General features: G+C 56.3%; 1 protein-coding gene across 2 annotated transcripts; it reads right to left on the bottom strand.

The window, feature by feature from the left end:
* Positions 1–13,405: 13,405 nt before the first annotated feature.
* Positions 13,406–15,852, bottom strand: LOC132026446 (uncharacterized). Of its 2 annotated transcripts, XR_009406912.1 has the most exons (4): positions 15,675–15,852; positions 14,609–14,698; positions 14,089–14,275; positions 13,406–13,878 (listed from the first exon to the last, which is right to left on the bottom strand). XR_009406912.1 is itself a non-coding variant. In XM_059414329.1 (3 exons), exons 1-3 carry the CDS (start codon positions 15,082–15,084, stop codon positions 13,849–13,851), a joined length of 693 nt encoding a protein of 230 aa, XP_059270312.1. In that variant the 5' UTR covers positions 15,085–15,425; the 3' UTR covers positions 13,406–13,848. The 2 variants fall into 2 exon arrangements, 1 of the variants encoding a protein (XP_059270312.1); XM_059414329.1 differs by lacking the exon at positions 15,675–15,852 and having other exon boundaries at positions 14,609–15,425.
* Between the last annotated feature and the right edge of the window lie 766 nt (positions 15,853–16,618).

The raw sequence follows: 16,618 nt of genomic DNA, 5'->3' as shown, positions 1-16,618 counted from the left end.
CAAAGCAAAGCAGCCTTGAGACGACAAACGAAGCCCCTGTTTTTAGGCAATGCCAACCAATAGGCTCTCGGGCTACATTTCCTGCCCCTGCGACTCGGGGGAGCAGCACCAATGTCCTGTGGGAAGGGGGCACACTTCCGAGCACCAGATCGTGGACTCCCACAGTGTTAAGGCGGACCCGGTGTGCTCCGCACTTTGACAGACAAAGGATCTGGGCTTGGAGACAGCACATGTCAGTCAGGACCATGAGGCTGAACAAGCCTCTTGTTCGGATGGCAAAGTCGGAGGGTGCCAGCGCCTGCCACCTCTTCTGGGGGTTCTCTAGGGAGACTCTGTGCTCTTGCCCACATGCCTCCAACAGACAGCTCTGCATACAAGGCTCCTGGGCACGATCCGACTTCCTGGGTGCTGGACCCAAACCCAAGGGAGAAAGGGAAGGGGCGGGGACACGGCGGAGGGTCGTGGTGGAGGCCACTCTTGCCCCCCACCCAGCTTCACTGCCGGCACATTGTGTTTCCTCAACATTCCTAAAGGTGGCGTTTCTGAGAGAAAGTCCACTGAGAACCTCCCACAACACGCATGAGAGCGCGCCACCGTGTAACAACTAAGCCCTAGGCTGTCTCTGCGGCAGCCCAGGACACCATGTCTGCCATGCCCAGATCACAGCAGCACCCCCCAGATCACAGCAGCACCCCCACACAGCCCGCACTGTCACCAACTGGGGCTCCAGACAGCCTCTGGCCAAGATGTCGTGGGACACCTACCCACAGAACACGCCTGCAGGTAAGGAAATCCTGCCAACACACGTCAGAGCTAAAACGAGAATCCAGGCACCACCAGGGACAGCTTCTATAACAGGAGCGTGTGGACGGTCACCGGAGCAGGGACAATCGGGAAGGCGGCAGGGGAAGGGCACACACCCCCATTTCCTTGACTACTTGGTCAGGGCAGGACATGACCCCCACCTTGCCGCAGGCCCCCCTTCAGCAAGGTCCCCACGGATGGGGGGGGACCTCCCCCGGGGCGCAGGGCAGCCACGTGTCCTGCGGGACATGGGCTGCACTGAAATTCAAGTTCAATTCTAAAATGAAACAATATGGACGTCTCTCGTTTTCCCAGTTTTATTTGTTCCATAATCTTCCTGTTCTCCTTCACTGAAGACTGAGGGGATTACCCAAGTGACGCCTTCCACACAGCCCAAGATGAGCTACTGTCGCTGTGCCTCTTAAATGTGGTCACGTTTATTACTGGGAGCGGCGGTCACCAGTGAAAGTTAAGAGGAAACACCAGTGTTTCTAGGTCTGAGGCAAACATGCCACTCGAGGAAGAAAGTCATCCCGTGACAGCTCACGACGGTTCTAAGTGACAGTGAGCAAGCTTGCTTGCTTCAGGCTTAACTCAAGGAAGGTTTAAGTATTTCTGGGCTATTTTTCAGTTAAAAATTAAGATAGTATTAAGTTTCACCAAAACTCACACATTTGTCAGATGCTGAGCTGGAATTCACAGGCCGGGCCGGGGCCAAGAGCTCTCATCGCTAAACTCGGCTCCTCCTGAGCCCACCCCGTCGTGTCCTCTGCTCTCCGCATGCCAGCGGGACGGTCTTCGTGAAGGCTCACATCGAATCAGGTCCTTCCTTGAACTACCCACAGAAGAAAATGCGAACTTCAAGCCCCACGGGGCGCCCCCAATGCATCCTTCCTCTGATGGCTGCCCTGCCGGGAAGGCTCGCACCCACCCCTGCCCCGACGTGGGTCCATGGCATGGTGGCCACACTCGGCGAGGACCCCTCTGTCCCAGCGCAAAGCAGCCCCACACCTGCCCTCTGATGCACTCCGTTCTCGCCCTCACAGCACACGCTGCGCTCTGGGATCACAGGGGCGGGTGCCCAGGGCGCAGGGCCAGGCCCTTCCTGCTCACGGCAGTGTTCCCAGGCCTGGCACACAGGAGAGGCCCAGCAATGCTCGCTGAAACTGGACAGAAGGAAAGTGCTTCTGAGCTGTCGGCCCAGGATTCTCACGGCTGGAGGGCTGGAATGATTCTCATTCTCAAAGCTGAAAATTCTTCTTGTGACTGCTGTCAGCTCATGGTCAGCAGTCAGGCCATTTTCTAGAATACCGCCTGCCTATTCTTGACAACAGGCTTGGTTGTCACAGGGAACGCCACCTTCTCACCAAGGCCACAGGGGAGGTGGGGAGTCACATTGCCACCAGAGGCCACAAGGCCACAGGGGCCAGCTGGGGAATTCTGGGCTGGGGTGGGGGTTTCCATGCACTGCAAGTGCAGCACACGCAGCAAGGTCCCACAAAGCCCAGGACCCTGCGTGAGGCTGAGCTGATTCATGATAACCTGCAGCTAGATCTGGGCAGAGGTGCATTCCACGGTATGATGACCAGAGCCTGGAGGCTCGTGGCAGAGAGTGAATTACCTGGAAGGCTCCAGCAGCGACAGTGAGAACGAGCCCACCTACGAACAAGCGAGCCACAGAGGTACACCAAGAAGGAACACTGTAAAACTCCACTAAAGGACAAGGAGACCCACCTGGACGTGAAGATGTGCTAACAGTTTGCCAGAGTCTACCTGGCATCTGCCTGATTCGAAGGAGTCATCTGCCACCGGGGAGAAAGGACACTGAGCCAGGTGACTGAGACGACACTGCTCTGCACACAGAAAGCGGGGCCGGAGACACACAGGCCTTGTGCTGCTGAGGTCTGAGAGGCAGCCACAGACCCACCGTGGAGAAGAGCCCCTGCAAAACATGCCACCGCCACGTGCGCCGAGGCCAGGGACCCAGGCCGTCCCCACTGAGGGAGCATCTAGGGAACAGGTCATTCCCCTGAGGACTTGGGGACAACAAGCCGTGCAGAGAGCGAGAGGCAAGCTGACCTGGGGTGGGAACGATGTGTGTGCACCGGGCACACCGCAGGGCCCATGGGGGCACGCGGGAAGAAGAACGAGGGACGCGCCCACTTCACCCACCAGAGTGGGACCAGAGATGGACTCAGGAAACAAAGGATTTAAGTAGAATCCGACGTTTTCAACATGACACCCCGGACGTCCGGGTTCCGATAAAAAAGACCTGCCCTACCAAGAATGAGACGGTCTCAAATGAGATGAGAACAGGTACCAACAGACACCAACGCGGGACAACGGTGATGTCAGGGTCACATGACAAGGGCTGAAGAGCAGCCACCGTGGAAACTCTGGCAAGCAATTATGCGGAGGCACAGGACAGAAAGAAAGAAAGAGGACACGAGGGACTCCCAACCAAAGAGCGATCAGCCACGCTGCCCGAGCCCCAGACGGAGACCAGCACACGGAGGGGGCAGGGAACATTCGAAGAATGGCTCAGAGTTCCCCAAATCCGGCACAAGAGGTAAGCCACAGATTCAAGAACACAGACGAATCTTAAGCAGGATAAACGCAGAGAAACCCACACCGACCTTCTGAACACCCGAGACCTTTTCTTCATATCTTGGAAGCAGCCAGCATGAAACGGTGCATTCTCTATGCGGGGAGAAATTCAAATTTCAAAACAATTTTGGGAGCTAGAGCTTGGTGCAGAGTTCTTAGACACAACACCAAACGCGTGGTCTGTAAAAGAGACAAAATAACAAACTAGGCTTCACCACCATCTGCATGTTGGTCAGAGGACCAAGGGCTTCAGGCTGGCCGGGGGACCTGCCATCATGGGCCCGGCAGAGGCTCACACCGAGATGCCAACAGCTCTGAAAAACCAGCAGCAGAACCCAAACCACTCGGGTAGAATGCAGACAGGAAAGCACAAGCAGACACGTCGGTGAAAGGGTCCCCGGACGGCGGAGACGCAGGAGGGGAATGCCATCCCTGGCTGTCGGGAACACAAAGGCTGTCTGATACCACTCTGGCTGAAGGGCCACGGCTAGAACCAGTGCTCCCAGGTGGCCTCGGGTGGCGGAGACGCTCACGGATGGTAGGCTGGCAGTGTCTTCACCCGAACACATGTCCACGGTTCAACTTCGCAGCTATGCTCCTGGGCTTTCTCCCTGTGAAATGAAGCTCCCATCCACGTGAAACCTGGACTCCACTGTCCACAGCAGCTCTGTGGGTAACAGCCCCCAAACCGGGCCAGGCAGACGTCCCTCTGTGGGTGGAGGAGGCTGCTCGGTGGGCCCAGTCACCTGGCTGCGGAGGCCAAGCACCGCTGGGGCAGGCCACACCTGCACAGAGGGTGTGATGTGGTGCCTGATATCAAAGAGCCGAACGCCAGATGACAGGTCACAGAGCCGGAGAACAGACGTGGCTGCCAGGGCCCGGGGTGTGGGCTAGGTGTGGCAGAGGGTGGGGGGTGGGGCGGCACCAGGGAGGGCTGTGCTCTGCCGGGATGGTCACGTGTCTGGGGGTAACTGGGGGGTTCCACAGATCCCACTGTGGGGTCACATGACATAAGCACGCATGGCAACTTCCTGGCTCTGACCCCGTCCCACGACCACAAGATCTAACGGGCAGCGGCAAGTGGTGAGCACACGACAGACCTCTCTGAACAGCATCACGGCTTCCTGTGAATCTACAAGGACCTCAACATAAGAAGTGTGCGGGGGAGCTGGGACTCCTGGGGAAAAGTCACACTGATGGCAGCAGGCCCCGTCCCCACCCATGCAGGGGGCGTCCACGCTCCTTTATTTCAAAATGGAAGTACCACGTAGGGGATAAGAAAGCTGGCGGCCAGTTCATCCACACAAAACAGTTGTCAGTGCGCATTTATCAGGAAGGGGAGGAGAGAAGGTAAGGGTGCTTAGTGGTCTTCCGCTTCTACGACAGAAAAAATAACCCCACAGCCCTCAGCACTGCTGGAGGGCAGAACCGAAAAGCCTTACCGACTCCGGGCTCCTCACCTCTGGGAAGGTACCAGTGACTCCACAAGGGAGTGTGGGCAGGTGCACCAAAGCTAAAGGCCAGACCAATGCAGTTAACATTTCAGAATTAATAGGACTCAAGAGTACGGCTCCCACTCTTCTTGCTATCAATGAAGGAACAGGTGCCCAGCGACATGGCAGGGGGTGGTGGTGGGGGGAGTCAGGGGCAGGTGCAGCGTGGCCTGGTCCCGGCGTGTGTGCCCCACAGAGCACATACCTCCCCTTCACCCAGGGAGCTGTGTCACCTCAAAAACCAGACACAAACTGACAACCAATTGTAACTCTGATTTAAAAAAAAAAAGGAAAAGAGAAAGAAAAACCAAGCCATCAGCTTAAAATAAAATTATAGTAAAATTAAAACACACCAACACTGTGATGCCTCCTCTTCGTAAGCCAGCTCTGACTCTGTAAAGTCGGGTCTGGTGCTCTGCTCACGGCTGCCGGGAACAGGGTCCACCTGCACGGTATGCCTTTCCCACACACGTGCCCAACCTGAGCCCGCCTAACGGGAACCCTGGCCGCAGGGACACACGAGTGCTCCTGTTTTCTTTCCCTCCAGGCAGACTGGCCTGGCCTGCGTCCGTGCATTCTTATGATGTGGACAGCCATGGCCCCGGGTACCCCTGGGAAATGTCGGAAGTGCCCTCGGACACAGAGCACGGCTCCCACAGATACTCAAGAGAGGCAGCCCTGTTTTGCTGGTCCTCCTAGGACAGATTCCAGGTGGTGAGGTCTAGGTTCAAGTGTAGCAACTCCTAGCCTGTAGACAGGCTTGTTTTTGCTTCCATTTCTTTATTTCCAAGAACCAGCTGTGGGCATGAGCCCTCCTTCGGTGGGGAGAGGCCGGCTGTGGGCTGTCCAAGGGCACATGACTTCCCCAGATGCCCCACAAAGCCTCTCAGCCAGACCTGGTTCCTATCAGTCAGTTACAGAGGAAAACAAAGAACTTGCAAAGTTTCGTATTTCACAACACCAGAGTATTTCCAAATATCCTATTCATTCATTCCAAACTTGGCTCTGCTCAAGTCAAAAGCTGAAATGTTGATATACAGAGAGCTTCTCATAGGTTAGGCATCCCCGACTCTGCCACCAGCCAGAAGGCCCATGGCCCAGCCTGTCCGCTGGAGAAGAGGAAGGCCGGGCAGAGTGGGGTGTGCAGACCGTCTCGCCAGGGCCTGGGCTCCGAGTCACGCTCAGCCTGACGCCGACAGTGTCACTCGGAGACATGCTCCTCCAGCAAACGGAAGCCATTAATTACGCTTGCTCCTTGAAATGAGACACCCACGTGCTCTAACACAATTTCATCTAGAAGCCTTTTGAGTATTTTCTGTATTAGACAAAATCAAGAAACGCAGCTGCCCGGAAAAGCTACCTTTTCGCCTCCACGTGAAGCCTGATTTCTGTTGCTGTGGGTTTGGGTCTGTGGCTGGGGTGGGAAGGGGCAGGGCGGTGTGACAGTCATGCACACCTCTAGGTGCACACATGCTCTCCGAGAATGTGCGTGAAAACATTATGCTAATCGGGGCTCTCTTTGGAGAAATAGAGGTCAGTGCAGAGAGGACACTTAATCTCACAGGCTTGCTGCACGAGGAAGCAGAGCCGAATTATTTGGAAGGGAAGCCGGGAAGACAGAGCAGAGACTGTGGACGGCAGACCTTTGGAATTTTGAACTGTGGGAACATGTCGCCTCTTCAGAAAACATTAAAATCAAAATTTATAAAATGTGTTTTCTAAAAGTGAAACAAGCAAAGGGGCGCCCGATTTGGACACAAACGTGAGACTCGGATCTCATCTCGCACCTGGGCTGTGTCCAGCAGACTGCGAAGGTGAAGGGAGGCTTGCCCCCTCAAACTCCACGAGGTTAACAAGAGGAGAGGGTCTCACCTCTGTTCTCGTCCATCTGTGTGGCAGTGACAAACCCTGCCAGCCGCAAAGCAAGTGCTTTTGCAGTGTTCGGAACCAGGGACTTTAGGAACAGCTCCAAGTTGCGAGAGAAAGCAAACAGACAGCGGCTCTCCGAATCTTGTTTGGGAGCTGACCCCCATGGGCCCTCCTGGAGTGAGTGGCCCTATGGGCTGCACCATCTGGTTCTTGCCCACCTAACTTTTCCACTACACCAAGCTCGGTGAAGGCAGGAGCCCCGACCTCTGCCAAGCCCGGGACCTAGCTCAGGACCTGGAACAGAACCGTGCTGAAAAAAATCACACGAGAGAACCACTTTTCACTACTTTAAGCTTATACAGTGAGCTAGAGAACAGTTAATAACTTAGCTGACTACTTAGAAACTAAGTAACTAGCAAAACAGCAGGACAGGAAGAGACTTTTTGTTAAGTCGCAAACCCGCTTGGATCAACTACCTGAACCAAGGTAACTGTCCACAAATCTGGATGTGCGGCTCACAGACGGACAGGGACCAGGGACAGGCCCTCAGAAGTACTGACCGTTACGCCCTTTCTTACCATAATTTTAAAATGAAATCTTGCTCAAAGTTCTGCAGAAGTCACAGAGCTCTGAGCACAATTTAAAAATAAACGTCCTGTCTTGTCAACTGGAAATACACAGAACAGAGAACTCTGACTCCTCCTTCCCCTCCCAAGCCCTCCGTCCACACCGCACCTGCTCGGTCAGTAATTCTCACGCCGGCTGTCTGAGCAGCGTCTCTGTCGTAAGTGGCTCTGAGCACACCCCAAAGTATCAGCAGAACTCAGCGTCGCCTCCCTGAGGACCAGATGAGCAATGAAGAGGACAGGAAGCCCGAGGGGTAAAGCGAGAAGCCAGAGAGCTGGGACACGGAAACTGAAGACACCGTGTGGCCGTTTTCAAGGTGAGGGAATAAATCTAGACTTCAGAGGGCAGTGGTCGGACTCTGTCAGCTCCCAGTGCCCCTTCCGAGGAAGCATGGGAGGCCCAACAAGGGGGCTCGCCCACCTGTTAGGAGCGCCCCTCCCCCCCCATAGATGGACAAACAGGAGTGAGCACAGCGTCCCCCGGTCTGCAGTGACCGTCCACAAGGTGGAAGGCGCCGGGGAAGACTTGGAGGAGTACACTCCTGTCTTCAGGGGAGCGGCCGTCCTCAGTTGGATTAGCCAGGACCATCCGCAGTGTCGACCCCAGGCCACGGCGCTCACCACACCTCCACGTCTAGGGTCTCCAGCAGGCGTGGCAGAGCTGGCAGGGGCTCCCTGACAGGTCAAGCACGCGAATGCCTGGTTTTGGATGTCCTCATAAGAAAGGACTCCCGAGGCACCCCAATGGCCGGCCATCCTCCGCACACCACCCGGCTCTAGCCCTGCCTGCCTGCCTCCCTCCAAATGCACGTCTCCCAGTGCCCAGAGGCCCTGCCCCAGTCCAAGAGGCTGAGCTCCTGTCAAGACCAGCCCAGCTGCACTCCCGGCCAACTTGAGGCTCTGTCCTGCTTCTCCCCGAGGCTACCGCGCTCTTTCATGGAGGGCACATCTAAACGTTCCCTTCCTGACGGCCACATGTGGGGCCTGGCCTGGTCGGCTATGTGCCCCCAGGGAGGGACTCCGTGATGGCACTTCGCCTGCCACATGGGACTATGGCGAGAATGACTGGTCAGCCTGGGTAATCCGCTCAGGCCTGTGCACAGGCCACGGGCCCAGGACTAAGAGCAGTTACCACCATCATCATCATCACCGCTCTCCCACAGGCTCGTGGCCACCTCAATCCGACCCCCTGGTGGGCTGCTGCCGACTGGCACTCCTCACCGTGCTGCTGACCACACATGTGCCTCCTCTGAAAACTTCCAACGTTCCCCACTCTCTCCACTGGCCAGCACGTCTGAGGTCCACTAGGAGCACCGCATCCTCCTTTACCCCAGGTCCCTCCTCCTCAAACATACAGATCGGCGGTCTCACTAGAGTGACTGCTGGCTGCTTCTGCCAAAACCACGTCATCCTCGGGGCCACTGCTGAACCAGCCCTCACAGCAGGCTGTGTGGCTGTGGGTGCCCCCAGACCAGTTTTCTCCAAAGGAATGTGAGTGTTAGGACGGCAACCGTTTCTGGGTCAGCATCCTGAGGACAGGGTGGCTGTTCCCTGCGGCAGCCCCTCCCGCCGGGAACGAGCTCTGCTCCCATCAGCAGCAGGGCCTGCCTACCACTCTTCCTTCCGTTCCAGCCGCTGAGAAACCATCGTCGGCGGTGTCCGTTACCCAGCCTCACCTCTGGCAGACACGGTTTCACGCACGAGCACGTGGCCTTTACCGCTGTGCGCCCGGAGGCTGCCCTCCGCAGAAGCTCCCTGCAGCAGGAACGCACCACGCCTGTGCTGCCGGAGGGACCCGCCACACAAACACCAGCACACCGCAGCCCAAACCGAGCCACGGTAAACTCTGTCTCGGGCACGGCGCCATGCAGAAATACCTCTTTCCATGCCAAAAGCAACGCCGACCAAGGGTCAGAGAGGAGGGATCTGTCCCAGCTTCGCCACCTGCCAGGTTCTCGGTGCCCTGTGAGCCCTTAGTGGCTCAGAGACCGTCTCAAGTCTTGGACTGGCGGCCCAGTGTCCCGAGCACCCAACGGCCGGAACAACACTGGACGGGGGCTCCGGACATGACGCCGATGGACACACGCCTCTGTAGAAAGAAGAACTAGCAGGAAAGACACCAGTCTAGAACAGTTCCGTACATAAATCCCCCGTCTGCTTCCCGCATTAGATTGTGAATTAAAACACAGACGGAGGCCACTGTGGCTGGAGCCCAGGCGTGTGGGTCAAGTGTGCGTAGATCCTAAGGCCGCACACTCCCTCATCCAGGACTTTGCGAGGCTTCCGTCAGCCCAGGAAGGAAGTGGGTCTGCTCTGCCTTACAGAGGAGGACACCGGGGCCTGGGGGGATGAGTCACTTGTCCCAGGCCATCGAATCATCGAAGCAGTCAATGACAGCCTCTGTGTAAGCCCTGACCTTTTACCTCCTCAGATGCAAAGGCAAAGAAACCGAATTTCGTGAAAAATTTCAAGAGTGAGAACCATTGATGCTGCCGATGAGTCAGCTTTGCACTGGACGATCAAAGCTTACAGGACCACTTCCTCCTGCCTCGTGTTCTCTCCTGGAACGTCAGACCTGACCCACGGTGCCAGGCACGGGTCTGCGCACTTCCTGGAAAGGAAGCTGCCACTGAGTGGCGACGGACACACGGGCAGCGCCCGGCCACTTGAGCCAGGGGCCATCAGCATGGCATTTACGTGCAACAGCACGATCTCAGTGTATTATTGTGTGAATGAAACCTCACATGGCAGAATCAGTCCATGTTTTACTGAAGTTATATTCTGAAAAGCCCCCTTTCAGTGCCAGGTGACCACACGTGCCTGCCACAGACCTAGCCACCACGTCTCCATGCCGGGAAGACCTGTCCATGTGCACAGGAAATAGTCTGAGCTCTGGGGCAAGGTCTGAGTCGGTTGACAAGACCCGAGTGTGGTGGTGAGGCCCACAGCAGAAGAGAGGGCAGCACTCACCGGGTCACCGGCCGGCAGTGTGAGTCACCACAGCCTGGCCAGCGACGGTCCAGGCCACCATGCACCCTGTAGCCGGTGACTCAGCCACTGAGAGTTAGTAGGTGCTTATGAAGCGCCCCTCTCCCCACGGGCCCTGAGAAGAAAAATAGTCCTTTGTGGGGCCTGTGACCGAGTCAGGGAGGGAAATAAACACGGCCAGGGGAGAGATGCTGCGTATGAGCGACGAGGGGGGGCGAGAGCAGCCACAGAGAAGGGCCTCAGCCCGGCCCCGTAAACAAAACTGGAGGAGGAGAGGCATGCGAGGCCGGGAGATAGGAGCGGACATGGCATTCGAGGCCACGTATGGAGGAGGCACTGGGGACACAGGGACAGGGCTTGAGGTTCACAGACACCTGCGCCCCACCGTCTGCACCCCACCGTCTGCGGGCCCAGACTGCTGTGGCTTCACCACAGAAACATTCGGAGAAAACTCTTTCCCGGGTCACACAAAAGAAGCTGAAGCTTATTGTCGGGGGCAAATTGTTACATTTTTATGACACCAGTTTATTATACCCTATACACCTTTGTCCTTATTCTGGCACATAAAATCCCATACTAAACTGAGAAACTTTAGATAGTTTAAGGTCAAGTGAGATTCGAAGCGACTGTCCCTTTCCTAAGGGAGCAGAGTCTTCTCCTGAGATGTTCTCCAAGTTACCCTCGGGCTAATCTCCCCCAAATTAGCAGCCATTGGTAAGGCAGACGCTGGATCAGAGAGTCTAGAAGCACATCCGGTTTTCCCGAGTGAAGCCGGATCATCGCTGGCAACCAAACGATGTTTACGAAATGACGGGACTCGCTGGAGAGACCTCGCTGCCATCCTGGATCGAGACCAGAAGTAAACACAGCGGACAGCATCAGCACCAGGCAGAAAGTGAAAAGGCCTTTATCTGGCTCAGGACGCAGGCCCTTCCAAGAGTGTGGCCCTGCTGGTCCAACCCTGTGTCTGGCCACGGAGGGGAAACTGTGCCTCCTTCCCGGCTCATGGGGAGTCAGGGCCTGTGCCGGACCTGCGTCCTCCTCCGCGCTGACTCAGAATCGGGAAAATGTAGGAAAACCCGAGGGTGGAGGGTGAGACACGCTTTCACACACGGAGGCCAGGCAGGACCGTGTGGCTCTTGGGGGCTGTACACATGGGAAAGATGGGGCGACCAGCCAGCCCACCCCCCCATCCTCGCCGTACGGCCTGGGCCGGGGACAGAGAACAGGCCACGGGTGCCATGGAACCAGGGGCCCGCTCCCAAAGACCCCGGTCTCCGTGCATACTTAGTGCTGGGGAGAAGAAATGAGCCATCTGGGGAAAGCGGGTCATAAAGCAGATTAATACCGCCCAAGACTCTCTCGGCATGGAGAGAGGCCTCGTTTCAGAGGCAGCAGCAGAGGCCTACTGAACTAGTTTAATTGTTATGTAAATCGCACACTCAGCCACATCCCCGAATCCCCGACTGCCTATTCATCGGCTCCGTTTGCTCTGAAATAAAAACGGAGCAGACCCTTCTCCCCGCAGCCAGCCCCGACATTCCCAGGCGCTCTTCCCTCCTGCATCTCCGTGGCACACATCGGCACTCCCAGTGGCACGGAAAATGGGCAGAAGGGAGAAGCATCTCTCTCCCTCCCGCCGGCCACCAGGCAGGCATGCCATAGCATCTCGTCCCGGATCGGGCGAAGGCAGGAGACTCGCAGGCTGTAGTCGGCGTTTCTCCAGAGTGCAATGGAGTTGAGCCCGGGCAAAAGCAGCTGAGTTAATTCTAGGGGGAGAGTTTTTCACGAACCGGTGTTATTTGCTCACTTTCAATAAATTCATTTGAAGACGCTGCAAATCCAAAGTGTTGAAAGCAAAGTGGCAAGTGTCTGTAGCCTCTGGAGAGGGAGCTGCCCGGATAGATGAAGAAAGGACCAACCCTGCCCCGGAGCCCCAGGGGACCCAGCCGGCACTTATGGCAGAGGACCCAGGCCCTCGCTCACCCTGCAAACACAGCTCTCCCGTGAGAGGTCTGTAACCTGGTGCACCGGGACCTCTTCTAAGTTTTCCCACCCTGAAAACAATTCAGAAAAAACTAGCAATCCTATTTTGGATTTGGTTACCACAAGCCTTATCTGGTGCTGTCTGCCAAGGACGGGTGGAGAGGTTCCTTCCTGATAAGGGGGAATCACAGAAAGCAGGGCCAGGTGCCAGGAGCTGCCTGCCAGGCCTCTGCAAGCTGGGGCCTCCCCCTGAGGAAACTTCAGCACGAAGCCCAGTGGAAGCCCAGTGGTGAGCGGGCTAGCAGAGGACTCCCAGCTTAGTGGGGCAGAGCAGTTTGGTTAAACAGACATTAACATTTAAAAAAAGGGCACCTTATAGTCCGGACCAGAGGGACTCAGATCATCAGTGGTTGTGAAATTGCAAATATGCAGTTTCAGCAAAATGCCTTCCTTTAAAAAGGAAGCACACACAAGGAAAAGACATGATGTTGTGTTAGCGAGGGTCCCGGCAGCAAGCAGCTGGACAGGGCTTTTCTCCTTTCTACATTTCCATGTTTTCCCAAGTTTCTGTAAGTGTGGACCGCAGACAGAATAGCGAGAAGTCTCAAATAGTAAAGGAAACACAGAGCACAGAAGCTACTGAGCACTGTCTGGGGCTTTCTTTTAAAAACTGGCTGTTAGAAATGACCAAAAATTGGGGCGTCTGGGTAACTCAGTGGGTTAAGCCTCTGCCTTCGGCTCAGGCCATGATCTCAGGGTCCTGGGATCGAGCCCCGCATTGGGCTCTCTGTTCATCGGGGAGCCTGCTTCTTCCTCTCTCTCTGCCTGCTTCTCTGCCTGCTTGTGATCTCTGTCTGTCAAATAAATAAATAAAATCTTAAAAAAAAGAAATGACCAAAAATTTTTGACTTTTAAGAATTACAGAACGCAGGCTTATAGGATAAACTCCTAAATAAACTGCAGAACAAAAGACTTTGAGCTTTCTGCTAATTTATTAGCAGTCTGGAATCCTCCAGAACAGAAGGCATTTTGGACAGAGGAATTTTCTGAAGAGATAATCATCTGCTCCTGTGGAAAGTTACTGACTTTGAAATTTTCACACATTTTTAAAGTTAATTTATTAAAAACACATCTTAACCTCCCTGGCCTCGTCGGTGACCGTGAACAAAATGCGATTACCGTTCTGAACTAGTTAAAGACGAAGGCAGAGTTGCAATAAAAAATGGACAAAATTACTGATGAGAAAAAGAGGTATGAATGAATGCGTGCATCAAATCTCCATGTGTCAGAGTTACCGTTCAGTCCCTTAGAGGTTAGAGGGGGAATCAGAAGACCAGAAACTCGAAGGATTAACCATCTCCGAACATGGGCTGACCATGCTGCTAGGGTTTGCCGTGCTTGCGGAGGCTCCTGAAGGCGGTGCGGGAACCGGGCGTCCCAGGGATGCTGACCGCACATGCACAGGGAGGGAGGGACTATTCAAACAGCCATGTCATCTGTGGGTCCTGGAAGGCGGGAGGGGGGACACTCACGCTCTCCTCTGCCACCACACACCCAACAGGAAAGAGGCCCCAGATCAACCTCACAGGCCACACCAGAAACGCTTCCATGCATGGTTCTCACCTTCCCGGACCTTCCAGATTAACAAGGCAGGAAGAGGGAGGGGAGGAGAGCACTAAGTCTAGAAAATACACAGTTACAAACAGCACTAATACCTTGAAAAAATGCAGAGCCTGCAAACAAGTGCCCCAACTGGGCCTGAGGAAGTGACACTGGAACGACGTCACGGAAGAAGCTGGACAGAGCTCCAGGCAGGCGACGGCGAGGGCTGAGGACGTGCTGGCGGGACAGCAGGCAGGCAGCAGGGACACTGCAGGGCCCGGCTGCTGAGAAGTCCTGGGCCTGCACCAACACGGACGTTCGGACAGGCAAGAGGGCTAAAAGGAGGCCAGTCCAGAGAGGAGAGGGAAAGGGGGTGCTGGGGCGGGGGAGGGAGTGTTCAAGGGGGGGGGGGCGGCGGGGGGGGGGGCGGCTTCTGGGCCTGGGGTGGCAGGCAGCCCACTGGGGGGCTCAGTCTGTGCTCCCACCCCCGCTCAGTTAAAGCTACCCAGTGAGGCCCCATCTCAAATCTCAGTGGCATTGGAAAAACAAATTAAAAAAAAAAATCTACTTTAGAAAAATTAAATTCTTGGGCTGACGCAAGTTTGTAAATCAAAGTATTAGGAAGGATCTTACAGGAAGGGACAGTACATGAAACAGGCGGAAGAGAAGCCGTTCTGCTCGCCCCCAGGTGGAGCCGGGCGGATCCTGGGACAGTCCGACACCCTGGCCCAGAGAGAGAAGGGGACGTCGGTCTTGTGTGTTAGAGGGAAGCACCCCTCCCGCTGCGAGCCCCTGCCCAGGGCATACCTGCAGGAGTCCACGGGCCCCTGCACACAGGGACACAGCCAGGAACAGCCCCTCGCTCCTCCCTGCAGTCCTGTCAGGCCCGTCTGGCTCTGTCCCACCTGCTGTTCCCTGTCACTGGGCTGCCTGCAGTCCCCCTCAGAGAGCCCCCGAGGGACACCGTCCACGTGGCTCCAGCCTCCAGGCCTTTGGAGCTCACATCCTCTCGCCCCAGTGGCTGGGTCGCCTGTCTCTCTCGGCAGACAGTGACCAGGGCCACGGACAGCCCTGGCATGCACAGGGCTCCCAGCAGCCGGGAGATCCATTCTTTGGGCTCCATCTGGAGCCAAGGCCCAGGTCTCCTGGGTGTGAATGGGGTCGGCAGGGAGACGGGTGGCAGAGCTCACCTTGGGCCCCCGGGGCCTGCAGGCAAGGGGAGGCGGTGGGCCAGGGCAACAAGCACGCACGCTCTCTCCAGTGTCAGTCGGGGGGGGCGTCTGGCCACCCCACCGCCTCCCACAGGCCTGGCAAAGCGGCAGCAAGTGCAGACCACGGCGTGTGGGGGAGAGCTGCTAACCTGGGTCCCCAATGCTAGCCTCTGCCGTGACACCTGGACCCCTCTGCGGCTGTCTGCACCTCGGCTCATCGATCTCCAAGCAGGGGTCCCTATCACTCACAAAGGACTCAGGATCCTTTGAGCCAAGACGCTTCCTGTTTCCTGCGCTGCCACCAAGCCTACAGGGGCAGGGTCTGGACCCCACACAGCCAGCGGTCGGAGGAATTTAGCCCCACGGTCTTCTATGGAGCGAGCAGCCTCCAAACACATATCCCAAACACGGAGACAGATGCTCTCAAAACAGCCACAAGCACACACACACACACCTTTTCCCTCCACGGGGAGGTTTTCCATACTCACAGACACAAGCAGGGCTCAGCTCCCAGGCACAACCCACGCGACTACCACCTGCTGCTCTCCGCTCCAACCACCAGATGAAACCACGGCTGCAACGGTACTTTCATTCCTCGTTCCTGGAAAGATGAGCTGAAAACGCCTCCAGGGTCCGAAAGGGCCTTCCCGCCTGTCTGGGCAGCGCTCTGATTCTCGGGGAGCAACAGCCCCTGCCTGGGGGGCTCCTGTCAGCTCATGAGCTTTCCTTACGGAAGCTTCTATCTTTGACACATAGAAACAATCATTCTTAATGCTGTTCTGTCCCCAGCGTTCAGGTGTTAAAACCCGCCCTTGTCTATGGGCTCCATACATCTCGCGCACATTCTCTTTCCTCCTGCATGAGTCTAGGCACGGCTGGAAAGCCCTGTGTGAGGTGAGGACCCCAGGCCCGGGAGAGCGGGCGTCCCTCAGGGGCTTTGGGGAGTTGTATACACACACACACACACACGTCTCCCACGCCCTCAGAGCCAGCCCATCACCGAGCGCTGCACTCTACAGACCTCTCCCCAGGGCCACGGTCAGCACTCTGGTCCCTGTGCCTGAATGTGATCTCCCAGGGGGCCCCGCTGGGCTTAGCACTCCTCTCCTTCAAACCTTCCCGGGGGCCCTTGGGGTCACCTCAATTTCTGGATTTCCCTATCAGAGGGTCTTCCCCCTGTCGCTTTAAGCCACCGCACCTGTGGGTGCTACTCCCAGGAAAGTCCCCATCAGGAGCTCCTGCTCGAAGTTTAGATCTGAAAACAGCATTTCCCCGGAACAGTTCTCCCATCCACCTGAAGAACATGTCCTCTGGTTTGCTCCTTGCACCGGCAGAAATGACACCACATGCTCCTCTCTGTGATTATGACGTCCCCCCGATTCACAGAGGCGAGGAGCGAGTCTGTCCTACTCCGTCTGCTTTTCCAGCTCCC

The sequence above is a fragment of the Mustela nigripes genome, chromosome 11 (assembly GCF_022355385.1).
Source record: "Mustela nigripes isolate SB6536 chromosome 11, MUSNIG.SB6536, whole genome shotgun sequence".
Classification (NCBI taxonomy): domain Eukaryota; kingdom Metazoa; phylum Chordata; class Mammalia; order Carnivora; family Mustelidae; genus Mustela; species Mustela nigripes.
The sequence above is the reverse complement of the archived record's forward strand: the minus strand, read 5'-3'. Positions and strand labels throughout refer to the sequence as shown.